Source organism: Lissotriton helveticus, chromosome 1_1, assembly GCF_964261635.1.
Source record: "Lissotriton helveticus chromosome 1_1, aLisHel1.1, whole genome shotgun sequence".
NCBI lineage: Eukaryota > Metazoa > Chordata > Amphibia > Caudata > Salamandridae > Lissotriton > Lissotriton helveticus.
This window is the reverse complement of record NC_136057.1, coordinates 152182986-152199373: the sequence shown is the minus strand read 5'-3', so window position 1 is coordinate 152199373 and position 16388 is coordinate 152182986. Positions and strand designations below refer to the sequence as shown.

General features: G+C 45.0%; 1 protein-coding gene across 1 annotated transcript in view; it reads right to left on the bottom strand.

Moving 5' to 3' along the window:
• LOC144775216 (carnosine synthase 1-like) overlaps positions 1 to 16388 on the bottom strand; it is a 543733-nt gene that overhangs the window by 5126 nt on the left and 522219 nt on the right. Inside the window, exon 9 of the mRNA XM_078659222.1 lies at positions 15061 to 15344. Within this exon, the coding sequence (XP_078515348.1) occupies positions 15061 to 15344 (284 nt within the window). The remainder of the gene's footprint in view (positions 1 to 15060; positions 15345 to 16388) is intronic.

Genomic DNA, 16388 nt, shown 5'->3' with positions numbered 1-16388 from the left:
CTGGCATTCGTCCGGGGAGGAGGAAGAGTTGCTTATGACTTTGTGTATACCCCTGGAAGAGAACTAGGATTACAGGTAAGTAACTTATCCTTCTCTTCCAGGGGATACTCATCAATAGTCATATGCACTTAGTAGATTAGCAAGCCCATCCCCATACCCTGTGGGTGAATACCAGCCTACCAAAACATTTCACCAACAGGCATTACCCAAACAAATTCCTTAGGGGTGCTTGACCAAACTGAGCATCCACCTGAGTGTCAGAATCAAGGCAGTAATGGCGTGCAAAGGTATGAACCGAACGCCATGTGGCTGCCTTACAAATTTCATGAATTGGTACATTCCTAAACATTGCTATTGTAGCAGCTTTGCCTCTTGTAGAATGAGCTCTCGGCTTGCCCGGGAGCTGCTTTTGTGCCAACTGATAAGATAACAAGATGCATGACACTATCCATCTGGAAATGGACCTTTTAGAGGCAGGGAAACATGTATTCAACGGACCATAATTTGGTCAGACTTTCGTAAACTCTTTGTTTTATCAAGGTAGAATGTCAACACTTGTTTTAAATCCAAAGAGTGCAGAGCTCTCTCAGCCGGAGTGTCCGGATTGGCAAAAAATGTGGGAAGAGTGACTGAGTGGTTAATGTTAAAATCCGAGACCACCTTAGGGAGGAACCTCGGGTGAGTACGTAACACCACTCTATTCGCATGAAAAACAAGATAAGGCTCTGTAGAGCATAAGGCCTGTAACTCGCTTACCCTGCGTGCAGAAGTGATTGCCACGAGAAAAGCAGTCTTCCATGATAGGTGTTGTAAGGAAGCCTTATAAATGGGCTCGAACGGGGGGGCAATTAGTTTAGATAGGACCACATTTAGCTCCCAGGGAGGAGAAGGGGCCCTAACAGGGGGATAGACTTTCTTGAGGCCCGCCAGGAAATCCTTAACAACTGGCATTTGAAAGAAAGAAGCCTGAGTGGGAGACTTTCTATATGCTGTTATTGCTGCCAGGTGAACTTTTATGGAGGAATACTGTAAACCTGCTTTGGCCAAAGACAGTAAGTATGGCAACAGTACCTGTTCTTGACCTCAAATAGGCTCATGACCTTCAGCAGTACACCGCATGAATAAGCGCTTCCACTTAAAAGCATAAGACTTCCTTGTAGAAGCTCTCCTGACCTCTTTTAAAATCTGCATGCAGTCCTGTGAGAGGCCTAAATGTCCGTTGTGGATGAACTCAGGAGCCATTCTACTAACCTCAGGGACGGCAGGTTGTGGTGGAACATCTTGCCGCTCTTCCTGGTCAGCAGATCGGGATGACATGGCAGCCTCCCGTGTGGTACTTTGAATAGATGAAGAAGTTCCGGATACCACCACTGGCGAGGCCAATCTGGAGCAACCAGGATCATGTCTGTCTTGGCCTTGTACAGCTTCCTGATCACCAAGGGAATGAGTGGAATCCATGGAAAAGCGTAGAGTAATGTCTCTGACTAGTCTATCCACAGAGCATTCCCCTTGGACCCTGGTTGCGGGTACCTGGAGGCCAAGACGCGGCATTTTGCATTTTCTGCGTCTGCAAAAAGATCGATGTCTGGCGTTCCCCAGTTGTGGAAGATGTCTTGAACCACTTCTTGCTTTAACGTGTGCTTCTGGAAAGTGCATGCTTAGGTTGTCCGCTTGAACATTGAGGACGCCCGGCAAGTGGGCTGCAGATATTCTCATATCTAGTGCCAGAAGCCAATTCCAGATTGTCTGTGCTTCCAGAGACAGGGGTCTGGATCTTGTTCCACCCTGCTTGTTCAGGTAGTACATCGTTGTTGTGTTTTCCGTCTGAACAAGCAGAGAGGTCAATGTTATTGACGGGAAGAACGCTTTGAGAGCTAGATGTACAGCTCTGAGCTCCAGCATGTTTATGTGGTATAGTTGCTCTTTCTCTGACCACATTCCTTGGATCTGCAATGATCCCATATGAGCGCCCCATCCCTGAAGGGACGCATCCGTCACCAGAGTCTGTTGAAGCCTGTCCTCTTGAAAAGGGACTCCCACGATGAGATGAATCCGTCGCATCCACCATCTGATGGAGAGTCGGACTGACAGAGGTATAGACAACCATCCACCCAGGGATTGGAGATCTTGGACCACTGTGAAGCCTGAAATTTGGAACGAGAAATATGCACGAGGCCATGGGCCCCAGTAGGGAGGAAATCTGTCTGGCCGTAGGCTGAGGTGTCTTCAAGAGAGTTTGACACTTGAGGAGAATGGATGAAAGTCTCTCCTCCGAAGGATACGCTCTTGCGTTGACTGAGTCCAGAGTTGCTCCAAGATAGTGTATCCTCTGTGCTGGATTGAGGATGGACTTCTTGAAGTTTACATGTAGACCGAGCCGATGCAACTGATGAATACATTGCTCGAGATGTTGTTGCAGAAGAGTGGGAGACTCACTCATGAGAAGCCAGTCATCTAGGTAAGGATAGACGAATAGGTGCTGTTTCCTCAAGAAAGCCGCTACTACTACCATGCACTTTGAGAAAGTGCGGGGAGCCAACTTCAGCCCGAAAGGCAGGACCGTAAATTGGAAGTGGTTTGATTGGATGCGAAACCGTAGGAACTGCCGATGCTTTGGAGAGATTGGTATGTGGAAATAGACTTCTCTTCCAGGGGATACTCATCAATAGTCATCAGCACTGAATTATCTCCGCCCATATGTGGGAACCCGGACCATATAGCCTAATACATATATATGTGTAAAATATATACAAAAAACCCCCAAAAAAAGTACATAGTACAAAAAAATTACACACATATACATGTATAAACTAATAATATGTAGCCCTAAACATATCCAATAGGCTAATAAAGCCATAATTACATGCCGTTCTGTAGTATGAAAATAACTCATAACATATAATGCAAGAAAAGGACATAAACATTAGTTGCATTCCGCAGAAAAACTGCCCTTTATTTTCATCAAAGAAAACAGGTAATGAAAGACCATTAGCCTAAATAGGCTGCATAAGCAAATAACATCCCTGTACAGAAAAGAAGACTGGCACCTCGCCTTTAAGGCCTCAGAGAATCTGACTACTTCGCCTTTAAGGCCTCTAGGAGGAGCCTGCTCCCATCATGCCCCACAGGTGACAGTTAGGTCAGTTCTTTTTTCCGGCTCTTTCTGAGAGGAACCTGGAACTTGAGCTCAACTAAGTTTTACCCTTTTCAGTCAGAATTTGGTTATTTCCTATTTGTTTTCGAAATTTCTGATCGTTGGTGGTAATTTTACATCTTTTCTGACTAATTAGTTGCTATTTTTTAGTCAGATATGCCACCTTTATTTTACAAGTGTCCTTCCTGTGGGAAGAAGATGTCTAAAACCGATCCTCATTTGGTGTGTGTGGTGTTTACCTTCTTCTCACGACAGAGAGACATGTTACCTCTGCCTTCAACTTTCCAGAAGGACTTTGAAGGAGAGAGAGAAGATCCAACTTCTTGGTCTTATGGAGAGTGAAAAACATCATGAAAAGGGCCCAGGAAGTCATCTTTCATCTGGAAGGCCCTCCTCTCCCAGAAAACTTCGAAGATCTGCTTCTCCTGATGGTAGAAGTAAGAAAAAACATCATGATGTACCGTCGACGTCTAGACCAGTTGAAAAAGTAAGATCGACGTCAAAGTCTAGATCGCCGTTGGTGCTGTCGACGTCAAGGCCAGTGGAAAGAGTGAAATCGTCGTAGAAGACATCACCTTTAAGAAGTAAGTCGACGGCGAAAGTGGTATCGACGTTGAGACCCGTGACGTCGACCGCAGCAGAATCAACGTCGAAGGTGAGAAGTAGATCGACGTCGAAGGTGAGAAGTAGATCGATCGAAAAGCAAGATCGCCGTCGAGACGTAAGTCGACGTCGAGACATGCTTTGGGCTCGAGGCATGTGAAATCTCCATCGACGTCGAAGAGGCTACCGACATCCAGGAAGTCGACGTCGAGATCTCCGCCACCTGTTTCAGGGTCGGCGTCAAGGCGCTCGAGATCAACCTCTCGGACCCGTCATAGGTCTTTGTCGAGGTCAGAGCCGACGTCGAGGACACCGACTGACCATCAGCGGTCGACGTCGAAGGGTCCGACATCGAGGGTGTCTTCCCATAGATCTCCATCTACCAGAGCCTCTCCTCATCAGTCATCGTCGATGGTGGCTCATTCTGGTTCGACGTCGAGGCGTTCGACGTCGAGGGACAGGCAATTGATCCCAGTGGAAAAGTTGAATAGACCTGCGTCTAGATCTCCACGGTCAAGGTCAAGGAGTTCTTCTTCATCTTCAATGGGGATATAGATTATTCAGGTTACACCGGACGGCTCACCAGTTCACATGTCACCTCCTGTCAACATGTCCCCTAGATGGCTGAAAAGCATTGGAAAAGCATTGGAAGATGAAGTCCAGAGCGGGCGAAAGAGCTTTTGCCTTGGAATGCTCAAGACCGCCTGGTAGTAGGTTCCCGAGACGTTCCAGATCTCCACTGAAACAACGTTCGCGCTCAAGAGATCATACTGGATCTCCTACAACGACCACGTCAACGAGGTCATCCTATAGAGACTATTCTCCAACGATTTCTTCAACGCCACCTTCCAGGGTATCGCCTGTTGATGATCTGGGGACTTTCAATGAGGTGTTATGTCGGGGAGCCAACAAGTTTAACATAACTATGACTGTACCTCAAGTTACTTCATCGGTTATTTTTGAGACATTACATCATAAGTCTTCGGCAAGACCTCTATTGCCTTTACTCCCAGGATTACTGGAACCGGCAATGAAGACTTTCTTAACACCTGCTACAGAGGGCTTGGGGCCCTCGAGGATTGCAAAGAAATATAAGGCTCCAGATCAGGATCCTTTATTTCTACGTACAGACCCACCACCGGATTCTCTTATAGTTGCCGCTGCTAGGAAGACACATTCTGCTACGTCCATCTCATCTGCTCCGCCAGAAAAGGGTAGCAAGAACATGGACTCCTTGGGACAGAGAATGTGTAATATGGCAGGTTCTGTAATGAGAGTGGCGAGTGCAGCCGCTTTACTGGGACGCTACGACCGACTGTTATAGGATTCCTTGACAAGATTTGTTGAAAAATTACCCATGGAGGATCAAAAAGATTTCTTGGAAATTGTACAAGAAGGAGGTTTGGTGGCCAACCAGATTATTGGTACGGCAGCCAACTCTGCTGATTTAACAGCTCATGGATATGCCCATGGCATCTGTTCCAGAAGATCAGCCTGGCTCCGCCTCTCGAGCCTCAAGCCTGATTCTCAGAGGAAAATTGTTAATTTACCTTTTAATGATCAACGTTGTTTGGGTTGCATGAAGACGATGAGATGGCTAAGATGAAAACTGAACTAGATACTCTTAGGGCTGTTGGCCTGGAGAAAAAGCAAGAGTTTCGTCGTCGCTTTCATCCCTATGACAAGCGGTCTTTTCAACAGCGAGGGCAAGCAACGGACTGATCCTCACAAAACCAGGGCCAATCTCAGCAAAGGTCGCAGTTTCAGCAACGCAGACGTGGACGGGGCAGAGGCGGTAACAGACAGCAGTCAACAGCTTCAAAACAGCCACAGAAACCATGAGATGCACCTTCCTCCAAAGCCGTTGTCCACTCCGGTAGGAGGAAGCATTGCAATATATCTGGACGAGTGGAGGCATTTAACAAAAGACAGGTGGGTCATCGGCATCGCTCAGAACGGATATCTTCTCAAATTCAAGAAACCTCCTCCTTCCATAGTTCCAAAAAGTGTTATTCCCCAAAACCAAAGTTTGCTGCAAAAAGAAGTGAACACCTTATTAAGCAAAAAAGCCATAGAGAGAGTTCTAACTCCACAAAGAAATCAGGGGCTTTATTCTCGTTTTTTCCTTGTACGAAAGAAAGATCCCTCCGCAGAGTACAGACCTATACTGGATTTGAGATTGTTGAACAGATTCATTCGAAGGAAAAAATTTCGAATGTTGTCACTTCATCAAATCTTCCCTCAACTTCACCAAGGGGATTGGATGTGTTCCATCGATCTGAAATTCGCATACTTTCATGTGCCAATTTCTAAGAGACATCGTACGTTTCTGAGGTTTCGAGTGTGTTCAGCATTACCAATATGCAGTTCTTCCGTTTGAGCTGAAGTCAGCTCCCCAAACATTCTCCAAGTGTATGGTGGTGGTAGCCGCCTTCCTTTGGAAGCAGAGGATATTAATTTACCCTTACTTAGACGACTGGCTCCTGAAGAGCTCGTCTCCATCTCTGCTGCAGGATCATCTCTCAAGATGCCTTCAACTGCTACACAGACTGGGGCGTCAGGTCAATTTCAAAAAGTCCATACTAAACCCAATGCAAAGGATTCATTATCTAGGTTCCTGCCTGGACACAGAAAAAGTAAACGTGTGTCCTTCGGAGGAGAGGTGGTTATCAATTCGAACAAAATGCCAGACTCTTCTTCATGCAAGATTCCCGACAGTTCGTCACGTGTCATCTCTGCTGGGGTCAATTGCTTCGTGCATCTTTATAGTACCAAACGCAAGATTGCACATGCATCCACTGCAACAGTGTTTAGAGGATCAATGGATGCAAATATCAGGGTGCTGGGAGGAACAGATAATTCTTCATCAGGCAGCCAAGGATTCCATCCGATGGTGGATGAAGAGATCGCACCTAATGAAAGGAGTGCCGTTCCATCAGGATCCTCCAACACAGACTCTGGTCACAGACGCCTCTCTCCAGGGTTGGGGTGCTCATATGGGCCCTTTGCAAGTACAAGGTCTTTGGTCCGACTCCGAGAGGGGTTACCACATCAATCTGCTAGAGCTAAGAGCTGTACATCTCTCAAGTCCCTATTTCCGTCGTTCAAGTCTTGATCCCTTCTAATTCAAACAGACAATACAACAACAATGCATTATTTAAACAATCAGGGAGGTACTCGGTCAAGGACTCTCTCCATGGAGGCTCAGACCATATGGAACTGGCTTCTGGCAAGGGACTTGTCAATAGTAGCTGTGCATCTGCCGGGCTCTCTCAATTCTCAGGCGGATTTGCTCAGCAGAGACTTCATCGAGGCTCACGATTGGGTTCTCAACGACGAGGTCGCAGGCAAAATCTGTCAGGCATAGAAAACTCCAGACATCGACCTGTTTGTAGACGCGGGAAACGTAAAATGCCCTGTCTTCGCATCCAGGTTTCCCCAGAAAGGATCTCAAGGGAATGCCCTTTTGATAGAATGGTGTCAGAACTTACTGTACGCTTTTCCACCAATCCCATTAATACCAGCAGTGATCAACAAGATGTACAGGGCCAACTCCAGGATGATTCTAATAGCCCCGGAGTGGCCTCGCCAATGGTGGTTTCCAGACCTCCTTCAGTTATCGGAAGTGCCACACAGGAGATTGCCATGTCGCCCGGATCTTCTATCCAAGCAGGCGGGGAGAGTATTCCAACCCAACTTGTCCTCCCTTCGGTTGACAGCATGGCTCGTGAAGTCATCCAATATGATCACTTACAATTGAATTCAGACTGTATGGATATTCTTAAAGAGGCTAAACGTCCTTCCACAAGGAAGTCATATGCTTTCAAGTGGAAGCGATTCTTCATATGGTGTGTGGACAATGGACATGATCCCATCCAAGGTCAAGAGCAGGTGATTTTACCTTATTTGCTGCATTTGGCAAAGTCTGGCCTTCAATTTAATTCTCTTAAAGTAAATCTTGCAGCAATCACCGCCTATAGAAAGTCACCTAACCAGACTTCTTTCTTTAGGATGCCGGTGGTGAAAGACTTTCTGGAAGGCTTAAGAAAGGTGTATCCTCCAGTCAGATCTCCCTCTCCTCCATGGGAGCTTAACATTGTGTTAACTAAACTAATGGGGGCTCCTTTCGAGCCTATTCACAAAGCTTCCTTACAACATTTAACTTGGAAAGTTGCGTTTCTGGTAGCCATAACCTCTGCTCACAGGGTGTGCGAGATCCAGGCTCTTTGTTGTAAGGAACCTTTCATGGTGTTTCATGCTAACAGGGTGGTTCTCAGAACACATCCTGGTGCCTAAAGTAGTTTCGGACTTTCACAATAACCAAACCATAACTTTACCGACTTTCTTTCCGAATCCTGCGAATCCTCCAGAAAGAGCTCTCCATTCTTTAGATCTCAAGAGGGTTCTCAAGTTTTATTTGGACAGGATAAAGGCTTTGAGGAAGTCAGACCGTTTGTTTCTTAACTATGGTCCTATGAACACGGGGTTTGCAGCTTCAAAACGATCCATATCAAGATGGATTGTTTCTTGTATTCTTCTGCCTACCAGTTAGCCAACAGGTCTTTGTCGGGGAGGCCAAAGGCTCATTCTACGAGGGGAAAAGCCTCTACCACAGTTCTCTTAAGGAATGTTCCCATGGCCGGAATTTGTAAAGCAGCTACATGGCGTTCAGTTCATACTTTTTCTCGCCATTACTGTCTTGATTCAGACACACAGGCAGATGCTCAGGTTGGTCAAGCCTCATTGAGAAACTTGTTTGCTAATACTAGCTAATATGTATGTGACAAAGTGTTTTTTCTATTTTCTGCTTTTCCGCTTGGAAGTGGGTATGAGGTTGCTACTCTATTCAGTTCTTATGACTATTGATGAGTATCCCCTGGAAGAGAAGGATTACTTACTTACCTGTAATCCATGTTCTCTTCCAGGGGTATACTCATCAAAGTCATGAGCACCCTCCCGCCTCCCCGGGCGAGCAGTAGCATTGTTTGATATGTTATTATTACATTGTGTATGCAGGTTCCTACAGGTTTCTTATACCGTACAAAAGAACTGACCTAACTGTCACCTGTGGGGCATGATGGGAGCAGGCTCCTCCTAGAGGCCTTAAAGGCAAAGTGTTAAGATTCTCTGAGGCCTTAAAGGCGAGGTGCCAGTCTACTTTTCTGTACAGGGATGTTATTTGCTTATGCAGCCTATTTAGGCTAATGGCCTTTCATTACCTGTTTTCTTTGATGAAAATAAAAGGCAGTTTTTCTGTGGAGTGCAACTAATGTTCATGTCCTTTTCTTGCATTATATATTATTTTCATTCTACAGAAAGGCATGTAATGATGGCTTTATTAGCCTATTTGGATATGTTTAGGGCTGCATATTATTAGTTTATACGTGTATATGTGTATAATTTTTTAGTACTATGTACTTTTTTTGTATATATTTTACACATATATATGTATTAGGCTATATGTTCCGGGTTCCCGCATATGGGCGGAGATAATTCAGTGCTTATGACTTTGATGAGTATACTCCTGGAAGAGAACTAGGATTACAGGTAAGTAACTAATCCATATTGAAGATCTATGTAACACATCCAGTCCCCTTGATGCAGAAGCGGTATTATTTGATGTAATGCCAGCATTCTGAACTTTTCTCGGAGTATGAATCTGTTGAGATGTCTGAGATGTAGTATAGGCCTGAACTCCTTGTTTTGACCTTTCTTTGGGACCAAAAAATATCGGGAGTAGATCCCTTGCCGACGTTGTTGCCATGGGACTTCTTCGTTGGCGCTCTTTAGGAGTAGAGCACACACCTCTTCCCTAAAAAGATTTATACGATGGGTGACAGTCTTTTGAGGAGGAATGGATGGTGGCGTGGACTTGAATTTGTGTTGTACCCATTCTTTACAATATTCAGCACCCACCTGTCTAGCGTGATTTTTGTCCACTCTTCCAGATGAAACTGTACACTTCCCCCCACCGGAGTGGGTAACGGAGATAGGGAAAGCAAGTGTTCACTTCTGTTGCTTGGCAGCAGGTGTGGACTGTCTTGAATTGCCACCTCTTCCTCTACCAGGACGACGCTGGGAGAATTGTGACCTTCCTTGGTTTTGTTGCGAGGACCATTGAGGGGTTTGAACCCTCTCTTGGTTTTGTCGTCGGTCGTAAGGCCTGAAGTCCTTCCTCTTTTCGAGACCCACAGCTTTAACCGTATCAAGCTCGGTTTTCATTCGAGACATCTCATCATCGGCATGAGACCCGAAGAGTGATGACCCATTGAACGGAAGGTTAAGAATCCGATGCTGTGCTTCGGGTTTCAGTCCTGTGACCCTCAGCCACGTTGAGCGTCGAGCACAGATCCCATGCAAGTAGCCATGTGCAGCTAGATCTGACGCATCCGCCGCTGCGCTGATCACTTGATTGGCTACTAGGTCACCTTCATGCAGGATTTCAAGAAAATCTTGTTTGTCCTCTTTAGGGAGCTTCTCTGTAAAGCGTGACAGTGAGTCCCATAATGAACGATCATATCGACCCAGGAGGGCCGAGGCACTGGCTACTTTCATGTAGGAAGCCGAGGTAGTACACATATTCTTCCCTACAGAGTCCATAGCCTTACTGTCTTTATCGGGGGGCACAGATGATGATGCTGCCCCTGTCTGATTCTTTCGTGCCGCCTACAAAATAACAGAGTTCGGTGGAGGGTCAGCTCACCCACCGGTGCTGGAGTAAGAAACTTGTGCAACGCAGGCTCCAGCAATCCAGGCACTAGAGGAAACAAAGGTCTCGTGGAGGACTTTTGGTGCAGGGTTTCAAATATCACCGATATCTTGGTGGTAGAGACCGGCATATCAATGTGGAGTTTAGCAGCCCCATGGCAGAGAACCTCATTAAAGGTTAGAACATCATCAATGGGTGATATTCTGCTTGGAGGAGATGAGGAAAGAGTCGGAGAGTAGTCTGCCTTGGAATCCGACGACCCTGGGGAAGACCTATGGCTCTGCCTTCTAGAAGATCGGTGGCGTGATGATCTACTCCTAGGAGAGCGTGATAATCTCCTCACCGATGGGGACCTTCTCGGCGTGGCCTGCTCACGTCTCCCCGAAGAATGCACCAACTGTATCAAAGGTGACCTATACCTTGAAGAAGACCGTGGTAGGTTAATCCTGCGGATCTTCCACTCTCTGATATCTCCTAGCCATCTTGGCGAGATATTGGTCGGTCGGGCTGGAGACGGTGCTGGTGAGGGCTCTGGAGATACTTGTACGATCTGAAGCCCTGCAGAGGAAGAAGAACTCCGACGACACCACCGGGACGTCACAAGTCGAACGGTCCTTCGATGGCGCGCTAGGTCTCTTCGCTGGAGGAGAAGCCGATTTAGATCTCCTCGACGTCGACCTCCTCGACGTCGACCTGGATCTCAATCTTCTAGACACAGAAGGCCTTTTTCTTGATCTTGCTGTCGATCTCCTCGATGGCGATCTCTTCGACGGCGATCTTTTCGGCGTTGACGTCAATGGGATGTGTCTCAACGTCGAGTGACTGGTTCTCTTCGGCGTCGAAGCCCTTGGTGTTCGGCTCGACTTCGATGCCAGTGGACCTCCCGCCATTGACCGCGATCTCGGCGTCGGTCCAGAGCCTCACGGCGGCGAACTTCGACGTCGATGGGTCGACGTCAAGTCCAGACCTCTTGCCGTCGTAGGTGGGCCAGACTTGGACCGCCTACACGTGGATGGAGACCTCATCCTCTGTTTCTTCTCACCTTGTCTCGACGGCGAGGGACGTCTAGACGACAAGGGATGCTTCGACGGCGAGGGATGTTTCGATGTCGACGGACGTCTCGACGGCGATTTAGATGCCGACTCTGAGCACAGAGGTACCTTGGATGAAGATCTGTCCCTCGACGGAGAAGGAGACTGATGCCTTCTTTTTTCACCTCTTTCCTTGCGCTCTTTAGGATGAAGAGAGGGCTTTCTTGAATGATGCTCTTCTCGCCCACTCCCTGTTTCTCTTCTTTTATGAAGGGAATGCAGCTTGATCTTCTCCCTCTCTCTAAGGGTCCTCTTGGAAAACTTGCTGCAGTGGTAACATTGGTCTGGCTTGTGGGATGAAGGCAAACAAGCAATACAGACTGAATGAGGGTCTGACTTAGCCATTGTTTTTACTACAGGCCGGGCACTTATTAAATAAGGCCGGCTTTTGACTGGAAAAAATAGGCAAAAGTCAGAATAAATTGCTCAATTAGTCAGATAGAGACTAAAGACTAAAAAAAAATAAGTTTCTACCAGAAAGAAGTGATAAAATATCACCAACTGGCAAGCTCAATGCTCCAGGATCCTCACAGAAGGAGCCGGAAAAAAGAACTGACCTAACTGTCACCTGTGGTGCATGATGGGAGCCTGTTTTTTTTTGGAGGTCTTAAAGGCACAGCGCCAATTTTCCAATGGTTTCCTATGCAACCTGCCTCTATGATCCTGCCTGTTTTTACCTTTGAAAATAAAGGTTGTGTGTTTCAAAGAAACTCAGAGCAGTTTTCTTCTTTACATATATCATATATGGTGATTTATATGTCTTTATTTGGTCAAATGTAAATGTTTTACATGCAATAATGGCAGTTTTGGAGCCTAATATGGTGCTTTTCAGGCTGCATATGTATATGCATATTATCTATCTATCTATCTATCTATCTATCTATCTATATCTATATATATATATATATATATATATATACACAAAGTGGTAGCTGTTCCCAAGCCACGGTATCGGCGGGCTCACGGCAGGGGTAGCCACCCCCTAAAATGAATCACGTCACCACCAGCGCTCTCCTTCCCGATATTGAGGAAAAGAAATACACAGGAGCCGTGGCCTCGGTTGCAGTGCAGATTTAATTTCAGACACAACGTATCCCGCACGTGGGTGGGACTATTCACTGCTTATGACTATTGATGAGTATCCCCTGGAAGTGAACAATAAACAACAAAAGTATATAAAATCAGTTTAAGAGGAGATCAATACAGGTGATTATAGTGTCATCTAGTGCATGATTTCAACAAGGCAGTCCAAAATGCATGACTGAGTGAGTGTCTAAAGAAAAACAGTATTTGAGTTATAAGGGATTAAGAGGTCCTGCATGAGGCCACATGATGCAAAGATGTTACCCATAGGGGTGGTAAAAAGTGTGATTATAGGAAGGCCAAGGACCATGAGCTTCGGGAACGACCTACTGGAAAGGGATAGATGTTGATATCTTTGAATCCCAGGAGACAGGGTAAGAGAAACAAGCGAGGTAAGAGGTGATCCAGTTGTGTGATAAACCAATGATACCTACTAAATCTAAAGAGGAGAGGAGAGGAGAGGAGAGTAGAATGATTAAATAGGTTAAGGGAGTCAGATAGGTCTAAAAGCATAAGCACTGAAAGAGTCAGATGTGATGGGCACTAGTAATGACGTTTGATATGCATGAGTGTTGTTTCTGTGAAGTGGAGGTCTTGTTGGAGGAGGTTATTAAATTGTATGAGGAGAGATACATTGTGAAGCAATTGAAGACAAATTGTACCAGTATTGTGGAGAAAAAGGGAAACTGAGAAAAAGAGCGCTAGCACATAACAAAGAATCACACTGGGTTTTTTGAGAAATGGAATAGTGACTAGGGATTTGAAACATCTTAAGGTCTTTGACAGATCTATTGAAATAGTTGACAACCGATGTAAGACAGAGGAGAGAACTGGGCATGAGTGTTGAAGTTTGAACATCTGATGGCTGAACAAATTCTCTGGTGCACAGGTTCATTTAGCAGTTTTGCTTACTGGAACGAGTATGGTATGGTATTGCAACAAATGTGAACATGTAGATGAATGCAATTGGAGTGTAGAAAGGCAGTGGTGCAGAAAGTTCTGTTTCCATGCTGTCCCTACTAGTAGTAAGCAAAGCAATTAGCTGATAAGTATAGGGCATTGATAGTGTAATGTGGAGAAGGTCCGGATAGTGTGTGCTAATTGTTGCAGGTGAGTCTGAAGCAAGGTAATCAGGGTCCAAAGTATGAATATTTGCATCGTCAAAGATTCTTGATAGTGTGCTTAAGGCTTATTTGTAGACTTCAAGGTTTGCCATTGATTTGTTCTTGCATGGTTTATGCAGAATTGCTCTTATTTTTGGTTTTGAGATTTTGATTGCTAAATAGTATCCAATGTTGCAGGGCAGTCGGAGTGAAAGTGCTTTGAGGATAATGTGAATTAAAGGTTTGTATTGTATTGCTGCTTTTAGCTGTTTGTATCATGATAATAGTGGAATAAATAAACGCCATTGTCATAGAGTTTTTTCCTACTGTATCATATGTGTGTTTGCCATCTGCAAAACCCTCACCTATATGTAGATAACCATACTCCCCTGCATGGAAAAATTCCTTCATCCATCTATATAGGTAAACCCATTCCATTCATGTAACTGTTTAAACTTATGCCGCAAATTAGATTCCATTGTTGAGTGGTAATACCTGAACTCAAAACTACTTGCTATAATGCCAGCTCTAGTGAAGAGAGGGTAGGTCTAGGTTAGGTCTAACAGCAAGAGCTAATGCAGAAACTCTTGGGCACTAGTCCAGACACTGGTGCTGCGCAGCGCAGCAACTCGTTGTGAGGCACTCAGGGCTGTGGTTTGCTGCTTAAATTGGCCCCCCAGTTCTGGGATAGGTTTATTTTACTTACAAAGGTTCAGCAAAAGTTCTAGAACTACCTGGGTTCTAATATCATTCCTGGCGAGAGTTTAGCACAGGTGGTGAAAGCTAAGAGCTAGAGCCAAGTCACCTGGGATCTCTTTACTGTGCTGGAGGGTGGCCATGCATGTATACAGGGGCAGGATCCCTGTATAATGCAAGTGCCTGTTGCATATATAGGTGACTCATGGGCAGATCTACAGTTGAGAGCTCACCTTTGAAGTCAAAATCAGAAGTTCTGGCGTGTATTCCCAGGTCATACCCCAGAGGCGACCGAGTGATCTACAGAGGTCTGGATTTTACTCTCTGCTCAAACTGATAAAGCTGAGGTCCAACAGTGAGGCCTATTGCTGGATAGTAGAACTGCTGGCAGAAAATCCCGCTGTGACAAAGTTAAGATCTACTGAGGTCTGAAGTCAACATATCTAATATCTAATCCCAGCTTTGGAAGATGGAGATCTTGTTGTTGTGACAGATCACAAAAATCACTTGATTACACTAGGATGTAAGAACTTTAAAGATCCATTCAAACACAATGTACTCCGTATAGCTCAAACTGCACCAAATAGGTAAGAGAAGACGAAGACAGAACATCAGTCTCACTTTGATCTTGTAATCTCTGGTTGACTCCCAGATGAACTTCTTGCTGATACCGCCAGCTCCTATGACGAGGACCTCCTTTCCCTCCATAATGTAGTGCTGGGATCTCTTCACCATAGTCTGAATCAGCAGGCTTGAAGCAGACTCTGACCCCGCACATGCTGGCGACAGCAGGGAGCGGTTCATTGATTCAAAATCCCCACAGGTGTTCAGGCAGAGGTGACAGTTCACACCTACAGCAATGGGAGTTATGATCTGGTCCACACAGGTCAATATGAAGTCAACACCTAGGATGAGAACAAAGAAGGATTAGATGGAACAACCTCAAATAGAAATATTTGAATGAGATCTAATTACCATGTAGTTCTTTTTTGCCTGAAGGTGCCTGTATCAGTGGATGGAATCCTCACCTTTTCTATGGTGTACAAGATCTGAACCATTATTAGTACTTGAATTAAACATACAATCATTCACTTAACCTACATCCATGTCCACAGTGCTTTAAGTCACACATTGTTCGCTTAATCCTTAACTAGTCAAAATGTTTATCATTTAACTGGCGATGCAAAAGAATGACCAGCAACATCGATTATGTAAAGTATATACGTATTACAGATAGATTAAGGTACATAGTGTACGGGCTCCATCAAGGTTTTTTTTTTAAGGGATTTCTTTATTCACAGTCTTCTTGTTCTTTAAATAAAACCTTTCTTCCTTAAATCTCAATGTAGCCAACATCTTTCGTCCCTTAACAGAGACTTCTTCAGGGCTTTAAGGTGTGTTGACACTTGTACTGGCTAGAAGTGTTGATAGATTCTAAATGTTACAGCGTGGTGTCCAATGTAACCTTTCCAAGATGTCCAATCTTTTCATTAGCCTATGTCTATTGCTAATGATGATATATTATCTTGTCTTCGTATTTATCAATCTCACGATCCAATTAGTTGTGCCATAGTTGGCATATTATGTCCAAGCATGTGCTGGCATCAGAACCAGTAAGCACAGTATCCCACAAGCGGCGTAATGCGGCACGATTGAAGTTTAAAAAACTTTTTATTTAAAGAACAAGAAGACTGTGAATGAAGAAATCACTTTTAAGAAACACCCTGATGGAGTCTGTGTACTATGTAACTTAAACTATCTGTAATATGTACATACTTTACACAATCAATGGTAGGTGCTGATCATTCTTTGGAAATTAATTTATGGAGTTGTGCTCCTGTTTGGAAGTTTCAGTGGCTGACTTCCAGATCTGTGCCACAACTGTATTTGCACTAAAATAGTCCACTATAAGTGATAGGTGCGAATTTGTCTGCCTCCGCCTTGTCTTT